The following is an 18,808-nucleotide window of genomic DNA, read 5'->3' as shown; positions in this document are numbered from 1 at the left end:
TGCAGATAGTAATGCGATGAAAAGTCAGTCAAAATGGTGTAAGGTATGAGAAGTCAATTTTGGTTTAACTTCAGTCAGCTTGCAGCAGAGAGGGTATGTATGCAACTTTCCACTAGTAAAAGTGTAGATTTGGAAACCTGAAGACAAAGATCCCAAAGTCACACTGTCTTCCTTAGGCTGTAACTCTCACAATAAAAAAAAGTTAAGTGTTTATTACACTGCCAGTCCCATATAAGAATTTTATTTTCTTAAAAGCTATACTATTTCCTTTTCTAGTGTTTCTTCTGGCGCTTTGTTCCCTGAAGTATCATCATCGTTAGAATAATTTCCTGAATCTCGACTGCTCTGTTTAGAACGTTTGTAGTCTTTAAAATCAATTTTATTGACTTCTTCTGTGACAATAGTCTCAATTATAGAACACTTTTCTACTAGTTCTTCTGTAGTTGACAGATAAAGATTGCTAAAGAGCTGTCCTCCAAAACCCTGCAAAAAGAGAAGCAGGAAAATAAGACATGAACATGCAAACATAATATCTAAATAATTATTCTGCTTAAGATCGCAGCTGGACAAATCTGGTTTATCATATTCAGTAGCATCATGAGATTTTCTACGTATAAGATGCCATTTGTTGCCCTAAATTCTCAGACTCGAAGTTAGGCTGAAGTTTAGTTGCATTCATATAATTAAACACTAAAGAATGACTCTAACATCAAATCTTAACTCTTTTGCTATGCTCATAGTTGTCAAACATCTATATAATTGCAAGATTTCATTGAGTATATCCTTATAAGGCCACAAAAGAACTAAAAGGAAATCCTAATTTAGAACACTTTCAAAGATCATGTGGTAGCACAGGGATGACAGGTGTGTCTTTGCAAAGTCTATAAATCATTATCAGTTATAAAGCAAAGTTTGAAAGAAGAAAGAGAGAGCAAGCTGTTGCAGCAGGATACCAAGCCTCATACAGCTCTCACCAGTGCACTGCTGTCTATCCTATGTGCTTTCAATCTGTTCTCTGAAGTGGTCATTTACATCAAATCCACCACAAAAGGTTCAAAATATGCATTGCATTAATTATGTTACCAGTGTTCTGCTGAACAAACCAACTAAAATGCCACATTACAAATAAATTAAATTCAGATTAGCCTTTGTTAATGATGGTTTTAAATTACAACTCTATTCAGAAATTTTTGTACACTACATATACTAAGAGCTTCAGTGAGAAGATGTTAGTAAGGCCATACACTGCTCAAAATCAGTGTTCTGAGAGCAGAGAAGAAAGCACAGTGACAAGCAGTTCTTCCTACATTTCAAAATATACCTACTCTTATGTGTTGCCCTGTTCATTCCAGAACAGGATCCCTACTAAGTACTACCTGTGCCAAGTTGAGCTGGAAATTGGAAAACATCTGCCCTATTTGAGACCATCCAAGCCACTAGGTCAGGAGATGGTAGAAGCATTGGCTGCCTGCTACATCCAACTTTTCTCTGAAGACTGGGCTTGCATTTTCACCTCCTCTGAGTTTTAAAGGACAGCAAAAAGGCTAGAGTATGTTCTTCCACATAACACAATGGGAAGACATTTCTGGTCTTGCATAGTGGGGCAAAAGTACATTATCACACTGGGTAGACATGTGCACTCTCTGGAATGAGGAATCACTATGAACACTTTTGCACAGATAGAAGAAAAAACATAAAAGTTAAAATATTTGCTAATTGCAGAATTCTAGAAATTGTTGCTACCAATTTTTTCCATAGGAATTTCTGCACTTTGTTAAAACCTGTGTAACTAATCTCAGCATACCCATAAAACCACAGAATAACAGAGAAATACTTTTTCATAATATTTTCTGTTAATTTTTCTAAAAATACACCTTCCTAATGAATGAGAAAAATAAATCTCATCTTACCTCTATGTTCAAAGGAGGCTGGCATGATGGAAAGAACACATATTTGATTTTATTGTAGGCTTGATACAGGGCAAAAACAAGCGGCGTAGTCACAAGCAAGACAGCAATCAGGGCAATTACAAATGTTGCTAAAATGATCAGAGGTAAAGTTTTATCTAAAAAAGTGAATAAAAAATGATTCAGTCTAGGTATTAATAAACTACAAAGATTAAAGAACAGATTATCTCCAAATCTGCTACAGTATTTATCATAAAATCTCACATTTCTACTATACTATACCCATCTGTGATGATTATTACAAAAATTATGCCATTCCAGTATCTTAGATGATTTTATTAAAAACACAGCACCAAATATTTATCCAATTTAAGAACACAGGCATTTGCAGGCAGGATCAGAACCAAGATTCAGTTATTCCCTGTTATATTCCACACATAGACAGCTACCATGAAGCACTTGATGCATGCACAACTATTGCGCCGTTGCTTGTGTACAGGGTCTAACCCCAAGGAACTTAATAGGTAATTGACAGAGCTCTCTCCTTTAAAAAGGCAGCAATACAGGAGTGAGAATTCCCATTGGCTATGAAGTAAGATTGGGCAACTACTACAGTGAAGTTGGCCCATGGTTATTTAGCCAGGAAATCATTAGAGCACCTAGATTTGCCAGGTCTTCAGGGGCCCAAAAGTATCCAGTTGGACAGAAGAACTCCATTTGTAAGCTTCAGATGACAACACAGCCAACAGAGAGAAAAAGGATCTTCCAGTGAGCATCTACCTTTCAGATGCTTATTTAAGAAGAAATCAATCTTAAGGATATTCCGGTTATTTTCTACACTGGTAGTCTAGACAGACACTAGCTCAGCACAGATTTTCCTCTGTCAGTATAGAAAGGGGAGATGAATTTCACTCCAATGCTCAAACATGGTGTCATTGACTTGATGATGCCAAGATGAGTGGTGCAGTTGATTCACTGGAGGGAATGGGCATGATCCCGAGGGACAGGCTTGAGGAGCAGGCCCATGTCAGCCTCATTAAGTTCAACAAGGCCAAGCCCAAGGTTGTGCACCTGGGTTGGGGCAATCCTCAGCATCAATACAGGCTAGGGGATGAAGGGATTGAGAGCAGTCCTGCAGAGGACTTTGGGATGCTGGTGGATGAAAAATTGGATGCGAGTTGTCAGTGTGCACTTGTAGCCCAGAAAGCAAATTGTAATCTGGGCTGCATAAAGATAAATGGCCAGCAGGTGGAGGGAGGCCATTCTGTCCCTCTACTCCAGTCTCAGATACCCCACCTGGAGTACTGCGTCCAGCTCTGGGGCCTCCAGCACAAGACAGACATGAAGCTGTTATAGCAGGTTCAGAGGAGGGGCACAAAAATGGTCAGAGGGTTGGAACACCTCTTCTAGGAAGACAGGCCAAGAGAGTTGGGGTTGTTCAGCCTGGAGAAGAGAAAGCTCCGGGGAAACCTTACTATGGCCTTTCAATATTTAAAAGGGCCTTACAGCAAAGACACTTTTTACCAAAGCATGCAGTGACAGGACACAGGGCAACGGTTTTAACCTGAAAGAGGGTAGGTTTAGATTGGACATAATGAAGAAATTATTTACTGTGAGGGTGGTGAGAAACTTGAACAAGTTGCCCAGAGAAGCTGTGGGTGCCCCATCCCTGGAGGTGTTCAAGGCCAGGCTGGATGAGGCTTTGAGCAACGTGGTCTAGTGAAAGATGTCCCTACCCTTGGCAGGGTGGTTGGACTAGATGATTTTTGAAGGTCTCTTCCAACCTAAACCATTCTTTAAGCTTAGGGTCCTACATTCCTGTATTAACCCAGGAACTGTGGAAAAACCTTCTGACAGGCTAGGCTCAGTTTCAGGACATAAGGTTGAAACCTTATGGTAGAAGGAGTTTACATGATGGAATTCAGCTTTTGATAGTAAAATATTATCATCAAGGAAACCTTTTATCTGTAGAGTCATAAGGTATTCAGTGCTTAAGTTCAAGAGTCTTGCAAACTTCCTTCCCCCCTCCTCTCTTGTTTGCAACACACTCTCTGGCACAATCTCTAGCAAACAAGCTGAAGGGAGTTTAAGCATACTAAAAGTAATACATACCAGGAGACACTTTAAAAATAATCAAGATGAGACAATCAGGTATTTTTATCTCTATTTTCAGTTAGTACAGATGATCAAAGAATGAAAGATTTCCACATTGTGATGTAAGAACATATGGGAAGTACAGGGAAGTCATCTGTATGACTGCATCTCTCAATATAGAGTCTTGAATGTACTGCTTTGTTTTAAATAGGCTCATAATGGAAGGGTATGGAGAAGGCTGATAACTAACTAGTAAAACAATTAAAGAGTCTCTCTTATGAAGCTAAAAAAGTAACATTTGTTTATTTTCAGGCTTGATAAAAACAAAGCAGCAAGGACTGCAATACAAATTAGAGCTTAAGATGCAAGAAAGTAGCATTACTATATTAGATTTTCTTTGCTTTAAGTTGTTCTGGATATTTAGCAATTTTCCTAGTGTTAGAGCCTGTTAATAGAAGATAATTGGCCAAATTAAACAGATAACTTGCTGTTATCTTCTGAGTGAGTGTAGTCCATCTACAAATGTATTCTCCTTCTGCATAAAGGTGAGCTCTCAGCTATAATGAGTCTGGTGATTTGTCTCTTCACACTTTACCACAGGATTTTTTAGAATTTAATTAATTCACAGAAATTAAGACAATTTCAAGAATAAATTAGTCTTGAAAATGTAGCATTTAGTGATTCCTTGCACCCTACTAAAAACATCTTAAAACGTACTCGAAATTAAAGTTTGCCTATTAGCAAGTCATTTGTACAAAACTAAGTTTAATTCACAATCATTACAGTTATTAACCTGAGATAATTTCTAAACTGAGTTTTGTTGTGGAATAACCAGAATATAATCTTGACCAGGTCTTAGCTATAGAAGAGAACACAGAGCAGCAACATGACAGACTGCTAGATGAAAAAATGGATACAGATCTCTGCCCAACTAGGTGTTAACTCTGTGAGGCCATTAAGTCATGCTGCAAATATTTTTTAACTAGTAAGACCTGCAAAGGCTTATGAATTTACTTGTTAACAATTCTACTTCCAGAGGTGTAACAATTCCCAAGCTCTTCCTACCTCCAGGTGTTTTGATGCATTCCTCCTTGCTGAAATGACTGCTTTTGTTGTAAGCTTCTGAGAACGCCTGTACTTTTACACAGTACAAAGTTGAGGGTGTTAGATCAGAGACTGACCCTATTGTCTGTTTTAGCTCTTTCATTTTAATTTCCTCCTGGAAAAGAAAAATTGAAAGAATAAGATGCACGTAAGTAGTACAAGAGTCACTCAACTAGATTAGAATTTTGGCCTCTGCTAAAGAAGCAATTCTGTAAGAAGTGAGACATAATTCTACACTTGGATTAAATAAAAGAAACCACACAACTCTAAGCAAATACATTCAGGAAACACTTATTGACAAGAACCAACTGCTTTCGCCATACTGAAATTTTATAGTTCAAAGCTGTGTGCAAAATGGAATGTCTTCCTGTTGCAGTTTGTTTTCTTCTCTCCCACACATTTACACATAAACATTTACCAATTACTGTAAAATAGTTTACTATAAGAAGCATTTTAAAAATATGGAAAGATCCATTAAAACATGAGCTAAAAGCATGCAAGATTTCATTCTTTTTTGATACCTATAGCTATAAAACTGCAAACACAGAAAGAAAAGAATTTGAGGCGCCAGAAGCTACATCAATTAAGACAGGCACAGAGTCATACTGTAAGAAAGATGACATCACAAAAACCCTACAACTTCTAGTCAAAAGTGAGCCACTGAGCAGCTTGTACAAAACTTGGTGCAGGTTCTACCAATCATTACATATAGCCACATCAATGGAAAAAGATTAAAATCTCAATTACTTTGTGATAAAAGTCATCTTGACCGGAATTTTAAAAAACTCTTTCAGAAAAAAAAACATCAAATTGATTGTATGATTGCACCATATTTATGCCTCTTTTGAAAATGAGCTTCTTCAGGAGAACTCAAACTCAGTATTTATGCCATAACAGATTTTATATACTGTTTTAAGTATTTAACTAATTCATACCTCATTATTCGATGAATTCTTCCAGTACAGAACCCGGTAAGACAAGTCATAATGGTCCCTCATGATTTCACTCTCAGATCCTCCTGGAGGAGTAATCTGGATATGGAGCAAAACATCACTGATGTCCACCTTTACACCAGGAGGGCCAATTTCATCTTAAGAAATTTAAAAAAAAGTTTAAAATATGACTGAATGAACACAAATAAAAATATTGCATAAAATACTGTAATTTCAATCTATGACAACTTTAAAGAAAGATAGACTTGAAACTCTAAAATAATAGCTTTTTCTCAGAATCTCAAGTCCTGAGAAATATTTTAATTATTTTCTCTTTCCACGTTCATATGTGGTTTCTGCAAGTTGCAGTGACATGAAATACACAGACAGTGGGATTACCTCTGTGCAAGTCAAAGTGAAACTACTGAACCCTTCTTAATCTCATCAAGATGTGGGCCCTCTTTTTCACATATACTGTCTTTCACTGTTATAGTGTAGTTGAAAAGTGAGAAGTATTACAGTTCCTGTTTTCTTTTGCTGAATTATTTACCTAGGTCACTGTTATCTTACTGAAGAATTATTTAATTACCAAGATCTTGGATAAGGGAAAGCTGACATACAGAATAGCTACTGATTCCATCTCCAATAGGAAAGTCAATAGAATATTACCCTACCTGCTAGACAAACATTTCTTGACATGTATGAGGTCAAAAATTTTAGTAAGGTCACATTTCTCACAAAATCCAAAAAGTGCAAAGATAAAAATTACTATAATTTCACTATGGAGAGTGTTAGATATTTTTGACCTAGATATCACTATAATTTAAGACTGTTTTTTCATTAAGCTCTTCAGGATTGTATGTCAAATGTCATCTTACTTTGGCACAAAATTCAGGGGTGCACTGTGCCAGGGTAGAGAGAAGGAAGAGATGAGAGTAGATGAACAAGAAAACAGAGGCAGTGAATTCCAAAATTATTTGACTTTGGCATTGTTTTTCTGAGATATCAAGAAGTGCTTCGTGTCAATGGCAAAAGTCAGACTAGTGATATTTCTAGTACAATCTCACACAGTGAATAATGTAGCACACAGTGAGATTATAAAATGCCATATAATGCTTTGTGGTTTAATTTTGTAAAGAAAATGATACGATCCTAAATATAGTGAAATACTGGCTGTGCTTAATAGAGAAGACCATGGAAAAGCTCCTGTTTAACTTGGTAAGACCAGGATTCCCAAAACAGTTTCTGCAGGGGAACTATGTATTCAGTTTCATTAATCCAGCAAGCTTCTTTTTGCAAATAATAGCATTAGGTACAAGATTGTTGAGAAATGAAAATTTAAGAAAACACATTTGCTTACTTATTATCAGAGGATCTACTTTTACTTCATCAGACAAACATGATTTATTATATTCATTCATGGCCTGCACACGGAGATAATAAAATCCAGAAGTAGTAGCGATGATAGATGAGAAACTGCATTGTGTATCAGTGACGTTTTCACATCCAGGTACATTGAGCCACTTCACTGAGTAATCATCATGAAGTTTCTTTAGATACCCACTGCAAGAGATATTTTTAATAGTTTTTGATGCGAGATCCTTGAATGCTAAAAAAAAAGTTTCCTTGTACTACATAGGTTTCATTTAATTTTTGGAAGAATGAGCCTCTTAGAAATTTCTCACATTTAGAATACATTTTTTTCATTTATAACTGAAACAATTAAGTTAACTGTATCAGGAAATAGAAAATAGTGCTTCTCCCCCTCTACTCTGCTCTCTTGAGAGCCTACTTGGAGTACTGCATCCAGCTCTAGAGCCCTCAGCACAGGGGAGACACGGACCTGGTGGAGTAAGTCCAGAGGAGGGCCATAAAGATGGTCAGAGGGCTGGAGCACCTGCTATATGAGGACAGGCTGAGAGGGTTGGGGTTGTTCAGCCTGGAGAAGAGAAAGCTCCAGGGAGACCTTAAAGCAGCCTTCCAGTACTTAAAGGGGGCCTACAGGAGAGATAGGGAGGGACTCTCTATCAGGGAGCGTAGCAATGGGATGAGGGGTAATGGTTTTAACCTGAAAGAGGGTAGATTCTGATTAGATATTAGGAAGACTTTTTTTACCGCGAGGGTGGTAAGGCACTGGATCAAGTTGCCCAGAGAAGCTGTGGATGCCCCATCCCTGGAGGTGTTCAAGGCCAGGCTGGATGAGGCTTTGAGCAACCTGGGCTAGTGGAGGGGGTCCCTGCCCATGGTGTTGGGGGTGGAACTCAATGATCTTTAAGGTCCCTTCCAACCCAAACCATTCTATGATTCTAATAAAGCCTTAATAGAGAAATTATACATATGGGGTTTAGAAATTTTTAAAATCCAAATTAAGGTTTTTCACATAGCTCTATTAGGTCAATTATTTTTCTGTCATGCCAAAGGAATTCTAGAAGAACGCTAGAGGTATCTCTCCTATTCATTTAGATGCTGGGTCACAATATTTGTGCAACAACTGGATATTAAGATACAGGTTTATAGACATGATGGGTTTTTTTCCCCATGTTGGGATCTGACCAGAAGTAACCAAATATTAAGACAACTGAAACCTTGAACACCAGCATTTTTGCTCGCTTCTAGTAGCTTAATTTCTTTGTATTCAAAAAGATACAAAGCAATGCAAACTTTGAATATTTAAAAATGTTACTGAGCATATATTTCATTCCATCAGGTATTTAAGACTCTTAAAAGAAGCCTAGTGCCCTGAAATTCTACGATATTATGTTATATGCAATCCTTTTAAAAGCCATTCTGTGTCCAGCTGAGTTACGCAGTGTTTCAATGAATACATTAACCCACTTTTGCTAAGTATTTCACTTGAACTTCTAATAGTGATTTGCAAAATACAATGGATGGCATTTAGAATGACATAATCTGTTTATACAGAAATAGGGAAATTGTTTAACTCACATGAGATACTGTACATTGTAGCTCACATATCGTTTATACCGATTATTCCAATGCAGATGAAATTTCATATTCAAAGCAATAACGTGCACATTTGTTGCACAGAGTAGGTCATTAACTGCTCAAAATGAAAAGGAAACCCACAGTTACTGAAAAGCTTTATATTACGTACAGCAATTTCTCATTGAAAGGGCATTTCTCATGTAAATGGTCATGGTACCCTTTCACTAATAAAGAAAAAAATAGATTTCTGCTTTCATTATAAAGATGTCAAATTAAAGCTTTTGATATATACAGCATATTAAGCCTTTAGTAAAAAAAACAGTTAAAAATCAGTTCAGAAAAAATTAAGTAAAGAAACATTGGGATTCGTAGAAATAAACTAGTTCAGCAATAACTCTGTGAAAAATGTATAAAATACACACATGTAAACAAAGTAATTTTGATGTAGCATCCATTCAATCTAACATTTGACTTACTACATTCCCACACTATTGTTATTTTTTTCCCTGCAAAATACAACATTTAGAAGTACTTAAACTGACACCTGAACAGCACACAGAATAATTTAAATTTAGACATGCAAAACAAGCAACTGGTGGCAAGCTATCAGTAAGCCATTCTTCAGAAACTGTAATAATAAATTCACCAAGTCTTGCATAAAAACAATTTTTTTTTAAGCTTAGCTCAACTTTACATGCATTTGCTTAGTGCCAAGTATACAAAAGGCTTTTGTTTTGCCTACATACACATCACTTCCCTCCCGATTCAAAGTCACAAATTCAAAAACACCCAGTTTTCGAAAATACAGAAAGTAGCTTTTGCAATCCAAATTAATGGACATAATTTGTCTCAGAGCAAAAAACTTTTTGTACTCTTAAAACTAATATTTATAGGTGACATTTTTCTATTGATTTAGAATAAAAATGTACACAAATGTCAAGACTGCTGTTGTACCATATATGAGTAGGAGCTTTGCACTTCTCCATATTTCTGTTATTTTAAAACAATTTACTTTCCAACATTTTAAACTTGAGTAAACATTTAAAGTCAAAACTATTTTACTCTGTACCTTTACGGGTAGTTTTTATACAACGAATGGGACTGAATAAGCCTTCCTTCCAGTCCAAAGGAAGAGTTGCTTGAACTTTCAAACAATAGGTAGTGTCTGGTGCAAGATCATTAATTACATCAGTAGGAAAAATACTTTGACTTCTGAACTGTAAAAAAATTGCAAACAGCATATTAAGGTAACTGTTCTTCCCACTGAGCTGATTTTTAAAAGTCTCTTATTTCTTCCCAAAGTTTCAGCCCATTTATATAATACGCCATCAAAAATGCTAAGTAGGGAATGAAGGACAATACATGAGCTGAATAAATGCTAAAGGGAAATTCCCACCTTAGCCACATGATTGACAGGAAGGAACATGTCATGCTCCTTTAAGACACCAAAGTGGGGAAGGATTGTGGCACTGCTCTACATGACACATAACTCACCACACAAATATTCAGGCACATACTGAGAATAGTACACTTCCGTCCCTCAATTCGAGCAAACAATCCCTCCTCCCTCTCTTGCTTACCTTCCTGCTTTTGGTTTGCCAGACTTTTCCATGACTGACCTTTGAACACACCTTGTACTTAAAACTTTTTTCCCTTTTGATGTGTAATGATTAAGACTAGGTCTTCCAAATGACACAAATTCCTACCCTATCCCTTCAATTCCTACCCTGATCCAGCTGTCACCCATTCCCCTAAAAGGATTAAAAAAAGGCAGACTGTTTCTACCTTGGTCTTTACAGAATAGCTATATCTGCTGTGCAAGATGCATTATGGCTTGGAAACAAGTTCACAAGTACAAGATCTCAAAAGAATCCCTAAAAAAAAATCCACCTACAACCAAATAACTTAGTTAACGACACAGGACAGTTTGCTGTTAGCTGTACTCAACCCATACAGTCTCAGCAAGATCAAGTTAGCCTCTTACCTCTCCCCTCCCCTGTGTCTGTGCCTTACTGTAAATGCTTCTTCCCACTCCCTGCAACTCTTCCCTGCCCCTGCTGAGGGTGGCTTCTGATCCAAAACAGATGAGGTAGTTTCACCTTCTTCCTCATGCATTGGAAAGTGGCTCCAGGGTTTAACAGAAATACAAAATTCTTATCCCAAGATATCTGATACAATCCTCTAGTAAAAATAGAACTTACAAACGAAGAAAACACTCCCTTCCACATTTTAAACTACATAGCAACAGATATACACAGTTACATAATTAAACAATTCAGTTTTAGAGCACTAAGCAATTAAAGCACATCTCTGACAGTCATGTTAAGGTTAAAAAGTAAAAAAAACCCAACAAAACAGCAATTATACCTCTGCATTTGATGAATTTTCCCAGATAAGTAGGTTATACTTAAAACTGAGAGGAGCTATCCACATTTTTCGGTCCTGATTTGCTTCTGGAGGAGAAACCTTAATTTTTATTACTCCATTTGTGGACTGCAACTCTATTCCTGGGGGACCAATCTGAGCTGCAAATATCAAAAGAAAAAAGTTAACCATGACTATTTAAAGAAAAAACACCAAAAAAAAAATCACATTAATAAAACCACAGTAACTGCCTATAGTATCTTATTTTTAATTCTTTTGAGGCAGTAACAAGGTCACAGTAGTCGCCTATAGAATCATAGTTTTCATGAATCTCAGGCAGTATCTAATAGAAATCTAACCTAACAAACAACCACTGTTACCTGGTTCTAAAAGCAGCAGAGTTAAAATGCAATATTACTAGTGAATATTTTCCAGAATCTGCAGTGAAAATCAGTATAAGTTATTCTAAAGCATACAAGGCAAGAAATTTAGCTTAACCAAATTAATCCAGCATTGAGGGAAGGCTTCAGTACCATACTACACTAACTCTGAACAGTCACAAGGTCAGAAGAAAACTTCCATAAGTCCACTGTCAAAGGATATTTTCTGAAATCTAGAAAAATGCAGTGTGACAGTTCTGTCAGAAAAACAGCATCACTTAGAATACTTTCCCCTTTCCAGAAAAGGAGAGAATCATAACATTCCATAACCTACAAATACCTTATACTACATTAAGGTTGAGAAAACCACTAGCTTGTGTTGTTATGAGCAATGGGAACCACACACATTTTTCCACAATAGTGTGCCGAAAGACATTTAAATAAAAATGTTACAGTGTATATGGAGCTCATACCTGTAAAATATGGAATAATTTCAAAAATGCTAGACCATGGAGACACTTCTTCCCTTCTTTCAGCCCTTATACGCACATGATGTGTATCATAGTATTTGGTTATTGCTGAGGAAAAGTCACATTCTGTGTGAGTAACATTTTGACACCCAGGCAATTCCTTCCATTCCGTTTCATCTGTCCCAGAATCTTCAAACCTGTAAGAAAGAACCCCCCCCCCAAAATAAAACCAATACACAACTTAAATCTTGAGATACTTTTTCATTTTCTTCTTAATGCTAATAAACCACCATTTAATGCCATCTTATCACCAGCACCAGTGTAATCACTGTTATCTACTTAGTTACCCTGGAATTCATATCACTATTTAATTCATTAATTTAATCTATTAATTTATTAGGTTAGCCTTATTAGCAAAGGTTAACTATCAGTCTGCAAAATCCAACAGCACTTTGCTTTATTCACCACATAAACACACAGTGTCAGAAAACAGCATCAAAGAATTGTCAAAATCTAGAATTATATCCTTAGTACATGATCCTAGTCGGGCAATGATTTCATAATTCATTGGTAGAAATGTAAGTCCTGATGGCAAAAAGTGCCTAAAAGAGCACAAAAGCCACAAAAAAAAGAACAATTCTAACATCAGCAAGGAATGCAGATTAGGGAAGAAGAAGAATACAAAGGAGAAATCTGGAGTTCAGCAATTAGTGTTGGAATAATTGGCTTAAGAGAAGCTATTTTGCTTGTGAGTTTACAGACATCCATACCTTATCTAAGGACACATTTCATACAGAGATTAAAAACGTCCTGACCAAAAAAAAGAGGCACAGACTTGAAGCAGTAATTGTTTACCCTCAACTCCTATCTTTTCTTTCAGATCAGTATTACATTTTTAAAATAAAACTATTTCCAAAGCAGCTGTTTCTCATCTACACACTGAAGGCAGCAAGCTTTTTTTTTTAAAATCCAAAATCATACACTAGGAAATCCTAAGATCAAGATCTTCTCACGTGATTTTATCTTAGAAGTGTTTAACATTTACTTGTCGAGAAGGTGCCGCAAAACATAAAATGTCTATGCATGCCTAGTATATGAAACAATTGAAGAAAATCAAGCAAACATTTAAGAACAAAAATGAAATAATTTCATCTGGTGATTTAAAATTTGCAGATGAGAAATCCGGCTTCATAAACACTGACAAATTATTCAAAAGCTACACTGAAAATTCTCTCAAATCCTCTATGTATGTGTGGCCATAATGCAACTTAATTAAAAAAAAACCAAAACAGAGAATCAATAAATCTAAACACTACATTTCTAAGCATACCGGTTAATCTTCTCAAAGAACAACTCTAGTATTACACATTACTACCAAGTACATTCTGCATGTATAACACATTGGTATCAGTGAACAACCTAAATTTAGATATGGATTAGACAAACAAAGGATAATAAATCTTGAAATTAAGTGGAATCCTAGTAATCTTCCTGGCCTCTACTTCCTGGATTTCAAAAATTCTCCAGAAATTTTATATGGCAGTATTAACAAGCATAGTAATCAATTAATATGCTCTTCTGCACATATAAGTATCAGACATTTCTGGCTCAGAATAAAGTTACTGCTTACCACTGGTATTCTGCTGAAAAAGTCACATTGGTATCATTCCCAGTATAGTTCCACCTTAGAGTGAAATTTGTATTTACAGCATAGACCTGAATATCCTGGGGACTCTTCAGATCAGTTTGGCCTACAAGAAAGTAACATAAAGATATATAAAGATTAGGATAAATAATTTGTACATAACTTATGATTAACTTACTTTTGTTGAAAAAGAAGTAGAGAGTTATAGTGAAAAGAACTAACAATAAGCATAAGGGTTAAGAAAACCCCAGGCTACCCAAACGACACTTCAACAGATAGCTCAGGAGCTGTGCATCAGGTAGCTCCTTTGCCTATTTGACCTAGAGTCATTCTCCCCACACCCCTTTATAAAAAGTATATATAGTTGTAACATTCAAGGCCTGTGTTCACTTTCATGGGTTGATTAGAAGCAGTCTGAATGCATTTAAACCTCATGGATCACACTACAGAATTTATTTCCAAAATGCATTAATTTGTTACTCTTCTAAACTGACAGACTAAGATAAGCCCAGAGAAGGGTAAACTACATTTGATCATCAGAAAATAAGAAAGCAAAGGAATTTTTTTTTTTCAGATATTTATCCAACAGATGGCTACCATTCAGCCAAAAACTTGTGAAAACAAAGATAGCTATTTCAGATTTTGGTAAATAACAGCAACTTTGAATATTTATATCCCTTCACAAAGAAAATACTTCATGGCAAAACATTATTTTCACTTTATTTGAGCATGTTTGCATTAAATTTAAGAATCAAAAAGCCAGGAACAAAAGAGTTCCACTAGCTTTTAATAGTAATTTTTAAAAAAGCCACAACTCTGCTACAACCATAGGATGTATAAGCCTGTCAAAGCCACCAAAAAAATAAAAAAAAAGTAATGATTTGTTGGAAGAATACCACCATCTCTGGTAATTGGTAGATTGAATGTTATAATCTTGCTTAGTAAAATTCATTGCTTTATGAACCAGTGGAATATTACTTAAGTGTTGTGATGCAGCATAACACTTTAAACTTCAGTCCTTAAGAAAAATTAACAGATTGACAACTTTCACATCTAAAGCGCAAATTAGTGCTTTTCCCTGTAAATATGTGTATTCATGTATTTGCAGAGACTTAAAAAAAAAAATCACACTCAATCTCTGTTTAAATATTTATTTGTAAAAGATCTTAATAAACAGTATGACAGAAAACCTGTTTCAAGCCATCTTTTTGGAATGTAATTCAACTGCTGACATTTGAATGGCCTCCTAAAGCAGACAAAGTGAGATACAATTTCCTCAATTCTCCAGCAGCACACGTAACAGGTTTAGAAGTCTGCCATGGCAGTACTAAATAGAAGTCTTTACAACAGGAGATTCCCTAGGCAGATTCTTTACCCTGGACAAGATAGAACCTTGGAGTAAGCCATAAGAAAGTAGGATTAGACAACATAGTATTAGCCGAGAACAACGTTGCACCTACAGAGCTCCAACACTGATAAAAAATGCTACTATATGTTAAGACCATTATTATGCCTTGGTTATAAAATAAAATATTCACTGCATTTCCAGGGTATCTTTCCCACATTTTAAAATCCTTATCTTATATACAGCATGAAGCTTTACAGTCATTTTTATTAGACCTTTTCTATTTTATGTCAGATAGGAAAAAGGAAGCCTGGAAGCTGAAACAAAATAATTTCAAGATTCACATTATAACCAGATACACTTTCTCCCCAAGTTACAAAAAATATGCTGATGTAAGACATACAACTAATATTTTAAGCTAGGCCAGCTTTTTCTAAAGTACTAAATACCACAGCAAATAATTATATCCTCCCTCTGGATACAAACAATAGAGTAAAAATACAGCTCTGGATTCTAACATTTGGAAGAAGACACAGTATTCCAGTCCTGGAGTAAGAGCACGTACAGTGAATTAGAAGGGATTTATTCCAGAACAGCCCAAAAGATGACTCAAGTCTCAGATTTAACTGCCTCTTTCTCTGAGGACTTCCTCATACAAGTTTGAACAAGGTTGGACTCAATCTTGACATCTACCCTCTTTTAATCCTCCTTACAAGCTGCTGGAACTAGGCATTAACAGCTGTTTTCAGTGGCATGTGTCAGCCTTTAGAGAAATCCAATAAACAGAAACATGCTATTGAGAGACATCACCTGCAAAATTAACTTTAAATCCACTACAGGGTTAAAAGTAACTCATACCAATTACTCAGGGAAGACCCTATAGTTTCCAGGGAATTTTCAGAAAGTTGATCAGTGTTATGTTCAAAAACAACGTACAAGTGTCAGTCAGCACTTGCAGTCAGTGCTCATTAATAGTCAAAAAGGGAAAACATGTAGAAATTGATATGGAATTAAGGGGGTAAAAATAGAAAACTTGATGTCATTATAGAAATTAATTATAGACTTGTCTTTGACTCCGTATACAGCCCTAGAGTGCCCATTCTCACAAAGCAGATAGCAAAACAGAAAAAGGCAGAGAAGGGTGACGAGGACAACCCAAGGCATGAAGCAGCTTCTGTCCTGGGAGGAGTCTGACTATGACTTTTCAGCCTGAAAAGGAGTCTGATGGGGGGGAATATGACAGATCTACATCCACCCAATGAGTGGCATGGGGAATGCAAGTGGCAAAAGATTGTTTGCCCTCTCTTTTAACACAAAGCTGGAAGCATCAAAACAAGCACCACTCTGCTCTAAGCAAACAAATGAAACTGCTGGTTTACTGAATGCTTAGTCAATCTGTGGAATTCCTTCCCCTAGGACTCTGTAAATGCTCAACTCTTACCTGGCTTATGAACTCAGAGTCAAATACAAAGTTCTGCTACAGATTGCTGTTGTGAAGTGTCACCATTTACTTGCTTTTTTAATTCTTTCCTACTCCCTTGCCAACTGCTGCTATAGATGAACACTGGACTAGATGCCCTTTTGGCTTCATCTGGTATAAAACATAACTGCACTCTGCCACCACCCCAAAAAAACCACAACGCTCTTTGTAGATCTATCTTGAGCTTGATTAGGTACTTTCCTCCTTGCCCTGGTCAGAAAACCAGACTATTGCTTCAGAAGGATCTCCCAGTCCTGAGAGACAGCCTTGATAATTCAAACTATCTTCACCAGGAAATTAAATTTCCTATGCAAATCCAAATAACTATTTATTGAAGGTTCCAGGTCACAATTATGCTCCTTAAACTGTTCACTCCATCTCCTGTTGCAGGTAAAAAGGGAGATATAATCAGAGAGACAACCATGATCTTACTCTGAGGAATGTCTTTGGTTGAAATTTGTTAAAAGTTAATTATCATCAATTCACATTTTAACACTTACAAATCATCCATTCATCTATTGGAAGCACAGAATCCAAGCTGGAAGAAACCTTGCAAGATTGCTGATATTTCACCCTAGAGAAACCAGGCAGCCAACTCTATGTACATCATCAGATGTTTGTGTAGAGAAGACCTGTGGTTTCTACCACTGCATCACCTGTATTTACAGGCTTCCAATCTCCTGAAATATTTCCAATATTTCCAATTTCCTTCCCCTATCAAATTGTAATAAGCTAAAATAAAAAAACGCTACTTAAGTTAAACTATTTTAATTGGTATTTTTAATAAATGATAGGTGAAAACAATCAAGATTATATAATATTACAGAATAACAAAAGCCACTCAACAACAGAGGAAAGTAGTCTCGGCAAAACAAAAATATACTCTCTCAGGAGACAATGAAGGGGAAATCCCCTTCAGAGTACATAACAGCTCACTGCTTATCATATTAAGTATGTGGTTGAACCAATGGAAACTTTAACTCTCAACCTTTTAGCACAGGAAATAAAAGTAGGCCTAATATATACGATACTTAAAAAAAAGGCACAATCAAGCACACACCAAAAAAAACCCGTTATTGGTTCTGCAGGCACAAAGGTGCTCTGGAGAACCAGGGAGAACTTTTACTGCAAGAGCTTTTAGACAGGAGCAGCAGAGAGGAACTGCTGTTTTGGACAAGGCAGAAAGTGAGAGGTCACTGTAGCTGAGCAATTACTTCTAACTCTAGTAGTATATGGCATGTTACACATTTCCTACAAAATGTGTCAGTTAATCAAAGTAGCTGCATGTATCACAAGACTTCCAGTTGGGCCCTGGAATCTGGGCCTGATGCACAAAGAATTTATGTACAAACCAAATGGCTGAAAGAAAAGAAAGAAAGAAGGCCCAGAGCTGCTTCTCTGCTTGAATCCTACCATGAGTGACAAGTGTGGAGCCCTGAAAATAACCTCTCTCTAGTCTTTTGTGTATACCAAACTAGAGCAACACAATCTTATACAGAATTCAAGAGTCTAGGTGGCATCAGAAGCAGTGTGCACACCCATAGTGATAATATTTCCATAATCCAAACTATCTTAGCTTATACATTCTCTGTTGCATGCCACTATATCCTGTAAATATGCAGGAAGGCAATTTACAGCTATCAGGGCTGCACAATACTTCCCCCTTGAAAAAGGTTTTTTGCAATAGTTGTTTCTTGCTGCTTAAGGATGTAAGAAGAGGCACATGCTACTATCCTGCAAGATAAAATCCTCATCCTGCAACTTTACTTCTCTCATTTCCCTATTTATACTTTAGGCCCCCTCAGGCTATCCTAAGACGCCTTTCGAATGAAACAACACAATTCAAAAACCTGTTTACCCCACACTTAAGCTACAACCGCTATGATCCAAAGACAGCAGGAGCATCTCAAGCAGACGAGAGGAAGACGACATTCTTAGCTGCAGAGCAAAACCCAAGGCACTCGACGGAATCCGAGCCCCGCTTACCCACGCAGACACACCTATCCACACCCAAGGCCTGGATGCCTTCGCATCACCGCAGCGGCCCCTACACAGCAGGCTCCAGGACCGCGTCCCCCCTCACAGCGCCACGGGACCGAGGCGGGAGCGCCCGCAGCCGCACACCTCAGCGGGGGGCTGCC

The 18,808-nt window shown here is 36.9% G+C and overlaps 1 protein-coding gene across 1 annotated transcript; it reads right to left on the bottom strand.

The window, feature by feature from the left end:
- Positions 1-255: 255 nt before the first annotated feature.
- On the bottom strand, positions 256-13,948 carry IFNAR1 (interferon (alpha, beta and omega) receptor 1; the record flags this gene model as incomplete). Its single annotated transcript, XM_010083025.1, has 10 exons — positions 256-483; positions 1,911-2,065; positions 5,067-5,220; positions 6,041-6,195; positions 7,398-7,600; positions 8,984-9,098; positions 10,053-10,200; positions 11,351-11,508; positions 12,201-12,394; positions 13,828-13,948. Coding segments are annotated over 10 exons (1,631 nt in total), but the record flags the coding sequence as incomplete, so codon positions are not given.
- Between the last annotated feature and the right edge of the window lie 4,860 nt (positions 13,949-18,808).

Source organism: Pterocles gutturalis, unplaced genomic scaffold, assembly GCF_000699245.1.
Source record: "Pterocles gutturalis isolate BGI_N339 unplaced genomic scaffold, ASM69924v1 scaffold14940, whole genome shotgun sequence".
Classification (NCBI taxonomy): domain Eukaryota; kingdom Metazoa; phylum Chordata; class Aves; order Pterocliformes; family Pteroclidae; genus Pterocles; species Pterocles gutturalis.
This window is presented reverse-complemented; position numbering and strand designations above follow the sequence as displayed.